The sequence below is a fragment of the Chiloscyllium plagiosum genome, chromosome 33, assembly GCF_004010195.1.
Source record: "Chiloscyllium plagiosum isolate BGI_BamShark_2017 chromosome 33, ASM401019v2, whole genome shotgun sequence".
Lineage (NCBI taxonomy): Eukaryota > Metazoa > Chordata > Chondrichthyes > Orectolobiformes > Hemiscylliidae > Chiloscyllium > Chiloscyllium plagiosum.
Genome location: NC_057742.1, coordinates 6,281,146 through 6,296,943, shown reverse-complemented (window position 1 = coordinate 6,296,943; position 15,798 = coordinate 6,281,146). Strand labels below are relative to the sequence as shown.

The 15,798-nt window shown below is 43.0% G+C and overlaps 1 protein-coding gene across 3 annotated transcripts in view; it reads right to left on the bottom strand.

Moving 5' to 3' along the window:
• Positions 1 to 15,395, bottom strand: part of LOC122539774 (CDGSH iron-sulfur domain-containing protein 3, mitochondrial-like) — a 124,216-nt gene extending 108,821 nt beyond the window's left edge. The window contains exon 1 of one of the 3 annotated variants that reach the window (XM_043674824.1): positions 15,192 to 15,395. In XM_043674824.1, coding sequence (XP_043530759.1) covers positions 15,192 to 15,242 — 51 coding nt within the window. In that variant the 5' untranslated portion in view covers positions 15,243 to 15,395. The remainder of the gene's footprint in view (positions 1 to 15,191) is intronic. The other 2 variants (XM_043674822.1, XM_043674823.1) reach the window with 2 other exon arrangements.
• Positions 15,396 to 15,798: the final 403 nt, after the last annotated feature.

Below are 15,798 nucleotides of genomic sequence, written 5' to 3'. Positions count from 1 at the left end.
TCCTCTAGCTTATCTCTCCACGCTCCAGGCTCACTGCCTTTATTCCTGATGAAGGGCTTTTGCCCGAAACGTTGATTTTGAAGCTCCTTGGATGCTGCCTGAACTGCTGTGCTCTTCCAGCACCACTAATCCAGAATAAGGGTAACAACTGTTTTCTATCTGCCCTGTCCGTGCCCTTCATATTCTTATACACCTCTCTCGGGCCCTCCTCAACATTCTCTGCTCCAGAGAAAAGAACACAAGTTTATCCAGCCTCTCTTCGTCGCTGAAATTTTCCATCCAGGCACCATCCTGGTGAATCTTCCCCCTCAGTGCAATCACACCCTTCTATAGTGCGGTGAACAGAACTGCACACAGTACTCCAGCTGTGGCATAACCAAAGTCCTATACAGCTTCAACATAACCTCCCTGCTCTTTATAATCTGTGCCTCGAATGAGAATGACAAGTGTTGCTAATGCATTCTTAACTACCCTGTTAGCCTGCCCCGCCACCTTCAGTGATTTGTGGACAAACATCTCACAATGACTATTTCTCCAAGCCTCCTCGTGCCCTGCCATTCATTAAGTATTCCCTTATTTATTTCCTGGCTTTTTTCTTATTTTTGAATGCAATTTCCACAACTCCCCTTCCTTGTGGACCAGAAATAGCATTACAGAATAACACACAAAATAACAGGTTACAAATGAAGTGCTTTTCTTATGTTGAATAACATTTGAGATGTAGAACAGAACAAGTTTATTCACCTACCTTGCAAAATTCTGGTCTCCTATCATAAAAATAAATATGGATGCACAGGAGGACGAAATAAAAAGATTTGGAAGGCTGATTCCAGAGAAGATCATATACAGTAAAGGTAAAGTTACCATAGTCATTAGAGAGACACACAACTGGTGGTGGCTTAACTAAAGGGTCACTGCATCTTAAATAAAGGGAGAGGTTGAGAAGTACATTCCTTCATGGTAACCTCATGGGAATTAAACCCATGCTGTTGGTGTCAGTCTGCATTGAACACTGGCTAGTTACGCTAATCAATTCCCAGCCAGTAAAACATATTGAACAGGCTTCAAAAAGAGAGGCTTGAGAGGTAACCTGATGGAGGTTACCTGGTTCTTTCAAAAATTCCTTTTAGTGGCCCCTCAATAATTAGTGAGAAATTCAGGAGCAAGTAAGTAAGGAGATCTCAGATATCTGTGAGAAAAGTAGGCTTATAACAGTGGGGGATTTTAACTTTCCAAACGTAGACTGGGATTGCCATAGTCCAAGAGACTTGCATGAGGACGAACCTGTTATGCGTTCAAGAAACATTTCTTATTCAATATGTAAATATATCTACTGGAAAAGGAGCAATACTTGACCTTCCCTTGGGAAATAAGTCCCAGCAAGTGCCTGAGGTGTTATTAGGGAGCATTTTGGAGCCAGTGATTGTAATTTTATTAGTTTTAAAATAGTTATGGAAAAAGTATAGGCCTGTTCTGAAAGTTAAAGCTCTAATTTGGAGTAAGGCCAACTTAGATGGTGTTAGACAGTAACTGTCAAAAGTAGACTGGGGGAGGCTGTTCACAGCTAAAGTGATGTCTTGCATGTGGGATGCTTTTAAAAAGGAGATGACAAGAGTTCAGTGACAATATGTTCCTGTTAGCATGAAGGGCAAGGCTGGCAAGTATAAGGAACACTGGATGACTAGAGATATTAAGGTTTTGTTCAAGAAAAAGAATGAACAATATGTCAGGTATAGGCAGTTGAGATCAAATGAATCCCTGCAGGATTACATTTAAGAGTGAAATCGGGAGGGCAAAAAGAGGACATGAGATAGCTTTGGCAAATAAGCTTAAGGAGAATCCTAAGACATTCTGTCAGTACATTAAGGGCAAAAGAGTAACTAGGGAGAGAATAGGCCCCTTAAAGATCCACAAGGCGGTCTATGTGTGGAGGGAGAAGCCGGCGTTGGACTAGGGTGGACTAAGTTGAAAATCACTTAACGCCAGGTTATAGTCCAACAGGTTTATTTGGAAGCAGAGATCAAATGAATCCCTGCAGGATTACACTTAAGAGTGAAATCGGGAGGGCAAAAAGAGGACATGAGATAGCTTTGGCAAATAAGTTTAAGGAGAATCCCAAGAGATTCTGTCAGTACATTAAGGGCAAAAGAGTAACTAGGGAGAGAATAGGCCCCTTAAAGATCCACAAGGCTGTCTATGTGTGGAGGGAGAAGCCGGCGTTGGACTGGGGTGGACTAAGTTAAAAATCACACAACACCAGGTTATAGTCCAACAGATTTATTTGGAAGCACACTAGCTTTCGAAGCACTGCTTCTTCATCAGGTCGTTGTGAAGCAGGACCATAAGACACAGAATTTAACACGGAAGATTCCAGTGTCATGCAGCTAAAATGATTTATTGGCCAAACCTAGATTGCCGAACGACAGGAGATGGGTGAGATACTAAACAAATATTTCACCCAAGTATTTAGTATGAAGAAAGAGATGGAAACTAGAGAAATTGGGAAAGTAAATTGTGATATCTTGAAAAGAGTCCACGTCACAGAAGAGGAGGTGCTGAAGGTCTTGAAAACATAAAGAGAGTTAAATTCCTGGGACCTGATCAGGTGTATTGCAGGACACTGTGGGAAGCTAAGAAGGAGACTGCGGGACCCCTTGCAGAGATGTTTGTATCATTGACAGTCATGGGATGGGTGCTGGAAGACTGGAGAGTGGCTAATGCTGTGCCATTGTTTAAGAACGGCAGCAAGGAAAAACCAGGGAATATAGACTGATGAGTCTGACATCCAGTCAGTGGTAGGTTTTGGAGGGGATTCTGAGAGCTAGGATTTACATGCATTTGAAAAGGCAAGGATTGATTAGGGATAGACAGCGTGGCTTTGTGCAGGGAAAATTGTGTCTCAAGTTTGATTGAGTTTTTTAAAAAGACAAGCTACCTGACGAAGGAGCAGCGCTCCGAAAGCTAGTGCTTCCAAATAAACCTGTTGGACTATAACCTGGTGTCGTATGATTTTTAACTTTTTTTAAATGCGGTTACCAAGAAGACAGATAAAGGCAGAGGGGTAGACATTGTCTACATGGACTTTAGAAAGGCCTTCAATTAGGTCTTGCATGGTAGCCTTAATATGGTTAGATCACAAGGGATCCAGGGAGAATTAGGATACTGGATACAAAATTGGCTTGATAGTAGAAGACGGAGGGCAGTGGTAGAGTGTTGTTATTCAGATTGGAGGCCTGTGACCAGCAGCGTGCTGCAAGGATTGGTTCTGGTTCTATTGTTGTTCGTTATTTATATCAACGATTTGGATGAGAATATTGGTGGCATGGTTGGTAAGTTTGCAGATGATGACAGCAAAAATGGTGGTATAGTGGACAGTGAAGAAGGTTATCTAAGATTATAATGGGACCTTCATCAACTGGGCCAATGAGCTGAGAAGTAGCCGATGAAGTTTAATTTGGATAAACTCCAAATGGAGGTGTTGCACTTTGGTAAGGATAACCTGTGTGGGGGACATAAACAGGGCCCTGGGATATGCAGTTGAACAGAGGGACCTTGGTGTGCAGGTGTATTGTACCTTGAAAGTGGCAGCACAGTAGACAGGGTGGTGAAGAAGGTATTGGCACACTTGCCTTTATTGGTCAGACCATAGAGTACAAGAGTTGGGAGGTCATGTTATGGCTGTAAGAGACATTGGTGGGGCCACTTTTAGAACACTGTGTGCAATTCTGGTCATCCTGCTATATATGAAGGATGTTGTTAAATTAGAAAGGATAAAAAAAAATTACAAGCATGTTATAAGGAAAAGCTGGAACTTTATTTCCCTGGAGCGTTGGAGGCCGAGGGGTGATCTTATAGAGGTTTATAAAATCATGAGGGGCATGGATAGGGTGACTAGCCAAGGTCTTTTTCAAGAGTAGGTAAGTCTAAAACTACAGGACATAGGTTTAAGGTGAGATGGGAAAGATTTAAAAAGGGACCCGAGGGGCAACTTCTTCACACAGAGGAAGTGGTAGAGGCAGCTACAATTAGAACATTTAAAAGACATCTGAACTGGTACATGAATAGGAAAGATTTAGAAGGAAATAGGCCAAACACAAGCAATGGGACTAATTCAGATCAGGACTCCTGGTCGGCACGGACAAGTTGGACTGAATGATCTGTTTCCATGCTGTATGACTCGATGATTCTATGGTGTTTGATAAGGTAGACATAAAGATGTTTCCACTTGTAGAAAAAACAAGGCTGGGATTATCAGTACAAATCTATCACTCAACAACCTTTTTTCTAAGTTGTGCAGCTGTTTCAAGGACCCATGCATATCCGATTGGTGTGACCAGTGCACCGATGCATTGACTTCTGATTTTGGAAATTGCTGTCCCACACAGATCTTAGAGGTTTGCTTACCAAAAACAAATGGAGGGAATGTCAGTCACTAATATATCCAAACAAGAATCAGGATAAATGCCTGATTGACTAAATATCTTGGGCATACTGGAAAGCCCGGTATGGCAACTGCTCTGTCCAGGACCATAAGAAACTGCAGAAAGTTGTGTGCACAACCCAGACCATCACAGAAGCCAACCTCCCATCCATGGAGTCCATCTGCACTTCTAATTGCTACGGATAGACTGCCACATCGAAGACCTCTCCCACCCTGGTAGTGCTCTCTTCCAACTTCCTCTGTTGCTTTACACACCTCCTGTGCAGCGGTAATCTTGTACGCCTCGCTCTGTCTAAGCAGCCTACGATTTCTATGTCCTTGTTTGCTATGATCGGCTTGTACTGCTCACAATACAAAACCTTTCACTGTAATTAGGTATATCAAAGAATCCCTACAGTGGGGAAACAGGCCATTTGGCCCCACAAGTCCACACTGACTCTCTGAAGAACATCCCACCCAGACTCACCCCCATACCCTATCCCTGTAACCCTACATTTCCCATGGCTAATCCACCTAACCTGCACATCTTTGGACTGTGAGAGGAAACCTGCGCAGACATGGGGAGAATGTGCAAACTTCACACAGTCACCTGAGGTTGGAGTTGAACCCAGGTCCCTGGTGCTGTGAGGCAGCGGTTCTAACCATCAAGCCACCGTACTACCCTGCATGTGACTATAGTAAATCAAATCAAATCAAGGCAAGGTGAATGCTCCCATGTCATAGACTGCTTGGGTCAAATGGTTGCTATTAATTATATGTAAACTGTATCTCAAGAATCCAGTCCCTGAATCTGAAGAAACTAAGTACAACAATTGCCATTTGGCTTACAAGAACTGTACAAAATGGTCATCATAAACAAAGGCGAATGTTACACTTTCAGTATGTGACAGGTTTGGAAAATCCCAATGTGTATGCGTCACTGGGTAATTATCATCCGTCTCTATTAAACACCCATCCGGGAAACCTGAGTGTTATGATTTATGGCATCAATCAATTTCACTTCTGCTAGGTGGTAGGAAAATGGAATTCTGAAGTAAGTACTGGTATGTCCATTGCAGCAGCGGGCGTGTGGAGACCAGGGATCAAGGCTGCCCGGAAGGTAAATTTCCCATTTAAATACTTTCCCCATGAATAAATGGAGCGAAGGCTCAGCAGGAGTGGACGTGGACAATGGGATTGCTGGGCATGTGAACTGATAGAACACATGTACTATGGCTAAACCTGAGACACTACACGTGTGGTCTTCCTCCACTAACCAAAAAAAAGACCGTATGTGGGGGTTGGTAAGGTAAGGCTTTTTTTTTCCCAGTTTATTCAATCTCTCTTGGCAATTTAGAGCAGAATGGATGGAGGCTAGGGCAGTTGCATGCTCCTCTTGCAGGATGTGGGAGGGAAGGGTCACCACTGGCATCTCTGCTGACTTCACCTGTGAGAAGTGCACCCAACTCCAGCTCTTCACAAACCACATTAGGGAACTGCAGCTGGAGCTGGATAATTTGGATAATTCAGGAGGCTGAGGAGGTGAGACAGAGGAATTATAGAGAGGTGGTCACACCTAAGTTACAGGATGAGTGACTGTTAGGAGAAAATAAGGGAATAGGCAGACAGTGCAGAGACCCGCTGGGGCTGTTCTTCTCAATAATAAGAATACCGTATTGGATACTGCTGGGGGGAGGGGGAGGGTGGGGTACTTACCAGGGGGAAGCCACAGCGGCCAGGTTTCTGGCACTGAACCTGGCTCTGTAGCTCAGAACAGAAGGGGGTAGAATAGGAGAGCGATAGTGACAAGAGATTCAATGGTGAGAGGAACAGACAGGAGGTTCTGTGGTCGTGAATGAGACTCCCAGGTGTCAGGGTATGTTGCCTCCCAAGTGCCAGGGTCAGGGATGTCTCGGATCGAGTCCATAGGATTCTTAAGAGGGAGGGAGAGCAGCCAGAAGTTGTGGTACACATAGATACCAATAACATAGCTAGGGAAAGGGATAAGCAGCTGAAAAATGAATATCGGGAGTTAGGTTGGAAGTTAAAAGACAGGACGAGCAGAGTAGTAATCTCAAGATTGCTACCGGTTCCATGGCCTAGTGAGGCTATGAAAAGAGAGCGAGTACAGATGAACACGTGGCTGCAAGGCTGGTATAGGAGGGAGGGCTTCAGATATGTGGATCATTGGGATACCTTCTGGGGAAGGTGGGACCAGGACAGGTTGCACCTGAACTGGAGGGCACCAATATCCTGGCTGGAAGGTTTGCTAGAACTCTTTAGGAAGGTTTAAACTAGATTAGCAAGGGGTGGGAACCAGAGCCATGGATCAGATGATGGAGTAGGTAGTAAACAGCCAGATACAGTGCGCAGAGAATCTGCTTCATAGGGCAAAGGTGCAGTCAGTGTGATGGGTTTAAATGTGTCTACTTTAATGCAAGAGGTATCAGGAATAAGGGTGACAAACTCAGAGCATGGATCAGTACTTTGAATGATGATGTTGTGGCCATTATGGAGATTTGGATATCTCAAGGGCAAGAATGGTTGTTGGATGTTCCAGGGTTAAGATGTTTCAAAAGGAATAGGGAGAGAGGTAAAGGAGGTGGGGGAGTGGCATTGCTAAACAGGGATAGTATCACAACTGCAGAAAGGGAGGTCATCGAGGAGAGTTTGTCAACAGAGTCAGTATGGGTGGAAGTCAGAAACAGAAAAGGAGCAGTCACTTTATTGCGAGTTTTGTACAGAATCCCCCCCAATAACAACAGAGACACTGAGAGCAGATTGGGAGGCAGAGTTTGGAAAGATGCAGAAGTAACAGGGTTGTTGTCATGAGTGGCTTTAACTTCCCTAATATTGATTGGAATTTCCTTAGTTCAAATAGTTTGGATGGAACAGTTTTTGTCAAATGCGTAATGGAGGGATTCCTGACTCAGTATGTAGATAGTCCGACTAGAGGGGAGGCCATATTGGATTTGGTGCTTGGCAATGAACCAGGCCAGGTGTCGGATCTCTCGGTGGGAGAGTATTTCGCTGATAGTAATCACAGCTCCCTGGCCTTTTCTATACTTATGGAGAGCGATAGGAGCAGATGGTATGGCAAAGTATTTAATTGGGGGAAGAGGGAACTACAATGCTATTAGGCAGGAACTGGGGCACCTAAATTGGGAAGATGTTCAGGGAAATGCACGACAGAAATGTGAAGGTTCTTTCGGGAGCACATGCTGATAATTGCTGGACAGGTTTGTCCCACTGAGGCAAGGAAGGGATGGTAGGTTTAAAGAACCTTGAGTGACAAAGGATGTGGAACATCTAGTCAATAGGAAGAAGGAAGCTTACTTAAGATTGAGGAGGCAAGGATCAGACAGGGCTTTAGAGAATTACAAGGTAGCCAGGAAGGAACTCCATTTAAGAATGGACTTAGGAGAGCTAGAAGGAGGCATGAAAAAGCTTTAGTGGGTAGGATTAAAGAAAACCCTAAGGTGTTCTACTCTTATGTGAGACACAAGAGGATGGCTAGAGTGAGGGTAGGACCAATGAGGGATAGTGCAGGGAACTTGCGCCTGGAGTCGGAGGGTGTAGGGAAGGTCCTTAATGAATACTTTGCCTCAGTATTTGCTAGTGAGAGGGACCTTGTCGTTTCTGCGGACAGCATGAAACAGACTGATACGCTCAAACAGGTTGATGTTAGGAAGGAGGATATGCTGAAAAGTTTGAAAAACATAAGGATGGATAAGTCCCCTGGGCCAGTCGGGATATACCCAAAGTTACTACGGGAAGCGAGGGAAGAGATTGCTGCGCTTTGGCAATGATCTTTGCATCCTTGCTGTCCACAGGAGTAGTGCCAGATAATTGGAGGGTGGTAAATGTTATTTCCTTGTTCAAGGAAGGGAATAGGTATAATTCTGGAAATTACAGACCAGTCAGTCTTACGTCTGTGGTGGGTAAAGTATTGGAGAGGATTCTGAGAGACAGGATTTATGATTACTTGGAAACACATAGTTTGATTCAAAAACGTCAGCATGGCTCTGTGAGGGGCAGTTCATGCCTCACAAACCTTGTTGAATTCTTTGAGGATATAACAAAACACATTGATGAAGGTAGAGCAGTGGATGTGGTGTATATGGATTTTAGCAAGGCATTTAATAAGATTCCCCATGGTAGGCTAATTCAGAAAGTGAGGCGGCATTGGATACAGGGAAATCTGGCTGTCTGGCCCATAGAAGACAGGTGGTAGCAGATGAAAACTATACACCCTGCAGCTTGGTGACCAGTGGTGTTTCGCAGGGATCAGTTCTGGAACCGCTGCTCTTTGTGATTTTTATCAATGAGTTGGATGAGGAAGTGGAAGGATGGGTTAGTAAGTTTGTTAATGACACAAAGTTTAGTGGAGTTGTAGGTAATGTGGAGGGCTGTTGTAAGTTGCAACGCGATATTGACAGATGCAGAACTGGACTGATTAGTGGCAGATGGAGTTCAACCTAGAAAAGTGTGAAGTGACTCACTTTGGAAGGTCGAATTTGAATGGGGGGGGCACTTTAAACCGAGGCCTTCTGGTCCAGAATTAGGGATACTACATTGTGCCAGAAGAGCCTTTTACAAGTTTTCTAGGTAATTAATTAGACAATGCCCTTTTCCTGTGGTTTGAGAATCTAAGTTAGTTATGCTGGAATCCTTTGATTTAATCTGCTCCTGAGTGGGACAAGAGTTGTCATCAGGCACTCAGAATCAGTCCAATGGGTTGGGGTGGTTTGACTGCTTGCTCCTCTTACAAGAATTTCTGTGTGTACATGTTATCTTGGAGTGGAATCACCTCATCCACCATTCAGTCTCTTAAAATTATGCAAAATACATGAGTTTTTCACTTTTTTTTGAGCCAGTTATTTTAGTTAACGCCACCTTGTAAAAGAGCAAACTTGCCAGGAACTGGCAGTTGTTACAGGGCACTGAAGGAACTTGATGCTATTCTTAATTCCAGTGAAATACAGCATGTAGTGCCATAACTCAGGAGGAGACCAGGGGATGGGTAATTTATTTGAGCTGGGGTGTATACAGTGAATTCTGTGATAGAGCACTGCTCCAGTCTGTTGTTTATCTCCCTGGTCCAACCAGCCTCTCTCTTGTCTATTACTGTTGTCAGTGGAGTCTCCTGAGGAGATGTGATCCAAACATTAATTCTCAAAATGTTTGTGAATCCATACCTTGAACTTTTAATCAGAGGATACTTTGCTCAGGAAAAGGCAGAAGTTGCAATAGTATTGCACCTGACAGAACAGGGAGCTCAGGAGCCTAGAAAACTTTCAGGGAGAAGTCACAATGGTCCAGTTGTAGTGGAATAAGACTGTACAATTTTTAACTCAGAGAGAATTTAACCTGCCTGAAAGCAGTGGTCTATTGCACTTTCTTTCTGTGTAACTGTGTGAGCTGAAGACCCATGGGAGTCTTCTTTACCACTTGTGGAGAATTCCTTGGAATCTATCTCACCATGACTGTTTCAGGAAGATGCCCCAATGCCAGTAACTTGAGTGTATGTGCAAAATAACCTTGGAATCAGAACCAACTTGGGGACAATCCATAGTTTATCCTTTTCTCTGCACCTCCCCCCCCCAGGGTTTAGCTATTACTTGGCCAAAATACTTTCTAGTTGACACTTTGCAGAATTTTCACTTTGTTATTTCTCTTCAGGATGATTTGGGTAATCTAAATGGCTAGTCATAACATTTACATTTTTGTTTCTGTACATTTGTGTTTGTTTATGAACCTATAAATTATCAATCACTAAAGAAAACAGGCTGACATATTCCTAACACTGAACCTTGCATAGAGTGAGACCGATAATATAACTGCTAGATCACCAGCCTAATAACAGTTAAAACGTGTTGTGACCAGTAGAGAACTGGGACTAGAAAAGGGAGCAATGACTCCTTCAAACTCCTTCATAACATGACCATAAGTAATTTTCTGAGGAAGGGTCACCGGACCCGAAACATTAACTTTGACTTCTCTACACAGATGCTGCCAGACCTGCTGAGCTTTTCCAGCAACTTCTGTTTTTGTTTCTGATTGACAACATCCACAGTTCTTTCAGTTTCCAAAAGTAATTTTGTTTTTTTGCTCAGTTCTGTTGCAATGCACAAATGACCGTAATCTTTGGACTCGTGTGTTTTTGATCTGATAAACATTCCTGTAAAGGGGGAAGGGATAGCGACTTGTTCGTCATTGTTACGACACGGGGTAAACCCTCCTGTTTAATTTAACCCAACAACACAGAAAAGGTTTATCCCGTGCAGTAATCTGTGAAAATGTTATAGGCCAAGAACTAGTTAAAGTAACAACTTTATTTCTTCAAGTACAACAGAGAATAATTAACTAACAACTATTCACAACTTCTTTATCTCACCTAAATTTTACTTTCCCTTCTATAATACTAGCCCGATAAAACCCCCTGGTTAAGATTTACCAAAATTCAACTTTTCAAAAACCAGTCAGATGTTGAATCTTCTTTTCTTCTTCTTCGGGATTTCTGCTTCACAGATTACTGATTGATAAAGGTATCTTTGAGAGAACTATTTTTGGACAATCTTTTTACATGCTGGTGGCTTGGCAGTTCTCCTCCCAACTTTCAGTTTTCCCTGGTCTGATACCCTCAAAGCATTGGATTGTGTCATTGGCTTTTAAGATTGTCAATATACTAAATTCAAACTGGATTGGAGTTTCGTGTTTTTCGGGGTATAATTTAAATTGATGGCCTAATTCAAATCTGTTTTGTTGTTTCCAGGCAACCAGCTATTCTAGCTACCCCAGCAGCTGGAGCACGTTACACTGTATCTTTTTTCAGAACACTTGGTGCTGTCAGGTAGTATTTGCTAGCTTTCAACTCTCTTAAAAAGGTACAGCACACCCACATCTTCATAACAGTCATAGAATAGGTTTATTGACATAGAATATAGAACAGAGAACATAGAAAAGTACAGCACAGTACAGGCCCTTCAGCCCTCAATGTTGTATCGGCCTTTTACCTTACTCTTAAAATCAGACTAACCTAGATAACCTTCACTGTACAATCTCTCCATGTGCCTACCCAAGAGTTGCTTAAATGTCCCTGATGTCCCTGACTCTACTACCACTGCTGGCAGTACATTCCACATACTCACCATTCTCTGTATAATGAACCTACCTCTGACATCACCCCTCAACCATCCACTAATCACCTTAAAATTATGCCTCCATATGATAGATATTTCTGCCATGGGAAAAAGTCTCTGTCTGTCCATTCTATCTATGCCTCTGAACATTTTATATACCTCTATCAAGTCACCTCTCATCCTTCTTCATTTCAATGAAAAAAGCCCTAGTTTCCGCAATCTTTCTTCATAAGACATACCCTCCAGTCCAGGCAGCACCTTCTTGGAAATCTCATCTGCACCTTCTCTAAAGCTTCCACATCTTTCCTACAATGAGGTGACCAGAACTGAACAGAATATTCCAGAGTGTGGTCTAACCAGCGCTCTGTAGAGCTGCAGCATAACCTCATGGCTCTAAAGAACAATCCCCCTGCTAATGAAAGCCCAACACACCATACGCCTTCTTAACGACCCTATCAACTTGGGTGGCAACTTGGAGGAACCTATGGACATGAACCCCAAAATCCCTCAGTTCCTCCACACTGCCAAGAGTCCTGCCTTTAACCCTGTATTCTGCATTAAATAATATATCTGAACAGGTTGATTAGAGAAATACCTGGAACACTTGTAGATTTTTTTTCTAACCAACCTGTTCAGAGATGGAGCAACTCCAGCGCAGCTGGGACTTGAACCCTGGGCTCCTAGTCCACAGGGACGGAAACTACCACTGCAACACAAGTAGAGAGGAGATGATGGCAAAATGGTAATATCATTGGACTAATAATGCCGAGGCCCAGGTTTGAACTCTGGAGGAACACAAGTTAAAATACCACTACAAAAGTTAGTATTTGAGAAACATCAGTCATTGAGAATAGACTGAAGAGTTTGGGACTGCTCCCCTTGGAGAGATGAAGGCTAAGAGGAAATCTGATAGATGTTCTCCGATGAGAGGTCTGGATAGAGTAGAGAAGGAGAACTGTTCCCGCTTGTCAAAGGATCGGGTATGAGAAAGCACAGATGAGGTGATTTGCCAGTGCAGAAAAGGGGGCACAAGTGAGTCTAGTTTGCAATTTATTGCCTGTAAGTATGGTGACAGTAGAGTTGAAACTTTATTGCTGGAACAGCACAGCAGGTCAGGCAGCATCCAGGGAACAGGAGATTCGACGTTTCGGGCACAGGCCCTTCTTCAGGAATTCCTGAAGAAGGGCCTGTGCCCGAAACGTCGAATCTCCTGTTCCCTGGATGCTGCCTGACCTGCTGTGCTGTTCCAGCAATAAAGTTTCAACTTTGATCTCCAGCATCTGCAGACCTCACTTTCTCCTTGGTGACAGTAGAGTCAATTGAGGCATTCAAGAGAACTTTACTTCTATTCAAATAATCATCCAATGTGCAAGGCAGAACAATAACTAATGATATTCATTTGGAGAGTCAGCGCAGGCACAGCAGGCTGAATGGCCTCCTTTCCTGATGAAGGGCTAATGCTCGAAGCATCGATTTTTTGCTCCTTGGATGCTGCCTGACCTGCTGTGCTTTTCCAGCAACACACTCTTGACTCCTTCTGTACCAACACATATTTATGTGAGTCAATGAATAATGAACACAAGTGTTCAGAGAAAATAAAAAGAAACATCAATATTTTTCATGCCCTGTCATTTTTTTCTCCAGGCATTTCTCAACAATGTGCTGGAGATTAATCTTTGATTCCTGGATGCTGCAGGCCAGTTATGGAGGTTTGGCAACTAATATTCCTTCTATGTTGAGTAGGTATTGCTGTACAGCAGCTCATGTAACATCAAGGCAACAAACAGGCTGCTTGTAACCAAGGATTCCTTTAGATTCAGGCAGATGGAGCAAACAGAAATTAAACGGAACATTGTAGGAGCAAGTTACTGCAGATACTGGAATTTGTACTGAAAATAAAATAAAATGCTGGGAATCACATGGGTCAGGCATCCATGGAGAGACAGCAAGCTAATGTATCATGTCTAGATGACTCTTCATCAGAGCTAGAACATTATTGGCAATAAGACAGCATGGTAGCTCAGTGATTAGCATTGCTGCCTCACAGTGCTAGGGATTTAGGTTCGATTCCAGCCTTGGGCAACTGTCTGTGTAGAGTTTGCATGGGTTTCCTCCGGGTGCTTCAGTATCCTCCCACAATCCAAAAATGTGCAGGTTAGGTGAATTAGCCATGCTAAATTGCCCATAGTGTTCAGGGATGTGTCAGTAAAGTGCATTAGTCAGGGGTAAATAAAGGAGAATGAGTTTTGGGTAGGTTATCCTTCAGAGGGTTGGTGTGAACTTGATGGGCTGAATGGCCTACTTTGACTCCTACAACTTATGGTATTAGAACATAGAGTCCCTGCAGTGTGGAAACAGGCCATTCAGCCCAATTTTCTCTGCCATTCAGTCAGGTATTTTCAGACCAGACTTCTAAGCAGAAAAGACTTGCAATTCAAAATCTCAAAAAAACGGTGAGGTGTATTATCAAAATATATATAATTGGACGGTATCTTATTAACTTAAATCATTTAGAAAAGAGGACATTAAAACTGTCAGTGTATAAGTATTGTGTGTGCCCAATCTTCACTGGACTCCAGATGGAGTTGAATAAAGCTTTGCATCAAGTTGCATTTACATAGCAACTGTTATTTTTGTTTTACAGGAGGATGAAGCACAGCTGGTCAGCCAGCATCCAACAGCAGGAGGAGACATTAGAGCAGCTGGAGAGGAGTGCCTCAAAGGGAGAGGGGGTGAGGTCTAGGATGGGAATTTCAGAGCTTTGCTAGTGAAAGCTCAGCTCCCAATGATGGAGTGGTTATTATTATGAAGGATATGTAAGAGCCCAGAATGGGAGCAGCACAGGGATCTTGCAGCGTTCTTCTGGATTTGAGAGAGATAGGAATTTGAAATTAAAGATTAATTGGTTTAACCATGTGACATCACAGCTCAGGCAGGGATGAGGATGGGGGGGAAGCAAGAATGGAAACAAGACAGTGGTGAGGACGGTAGGAATGTCAAGGAAAAGAATGTGAAGATGAGATGATGTACAGGAGACAAGGAGAGAAGGAAATAACAGGAGGATGAGGCACACAGGAGGGGGTTTAGCTGTAGAAAGGGTAGACAGTCAGAGATGAAAGAGATGGAGGAGATTGAGTGTTTAGTCACTGGTCATTGTAGGAAAGTCCTAATGAAGGGCTTTTGTCCGAAATGTGGATTTTCCTGCTCCTTGCATGCTGCCTGACCTGCTGTGCTTTTCCAGCACCACTCTAATCTTGATTATAGGAAAGCAGCAGTTGACTTGCACGCAATCAGCTGCTAAAAACTGCAACACTAGGGATGTCTTGTTCTCTTAGAAACAGAGTGAAGGAATCTTCTACAACCACCTGAGAGAGCCTCTGTTTAATGTTTTATTTGAAATTCAGGTTCATTGCTGCTGCAGAGAGTGGCTTTAATTGGTGTCAGCGAGAATGAAGAAATGTAAAGACCCAAACTGCTGAGTCTCGTCATAAATAAGTAAAGGGACATGAATGTGGAATGATTCTCAAGGTGGAAGAGGGCGAGAGAAAAAAAAACATGACGAAGTTAACAACGTCAAGCTATTGACCAGGTAAGTAAGGCGACAGCAGGGAAGGTGCAGAGCCACTAACCTGCAATGACAGTGTCTGCAGACACACACTCCGCACTCCGAGCCCATACATTGGACAAGCGCCGTGCAAACTCACACTTCACCCGCTTAATTCACGAAAGATTCTTTTTCACGTGTGCTCCTGAGGTCGGGCCGGTGAGATCTAAAAAGATTAAACTGCAGCCGGAAGAAAAAGCTGCAATGTCCGCCCCTTTTTAATTTTGGTTCCCGGGTCACCAAAACGAAGTCAAAGGCAGAAAGTTTCTCGATATATTTAAAAAAAAACACTTTTTGCCGTCCTTAAATGTGTAATTTTCCCAGACTTTCAGTTAAAATAGTCTTCTTCCAACACCTGGTCTAGCTGAAATGTATGTCATAAATGGAATTAGTTTGCTCCATTATTGGAAATACTTGTGAAAGAATTGTTTTTCCGTCTAATTTCAGTTCAGTGCCTGTCTTACAAATTATAAAAACCGAAAGAACTGCGGATACTGTAAATCAGAGACAAAAATAGAAACTGCTGGAAAAGCTCAACAGGTCTGTGGAGAGAAATCGAGTGACTTCTCCTCAGAACAAATAACAAATTATAATTTGCTTTCAAGCAAATTTGCATCCTCATTTTTTTTTGC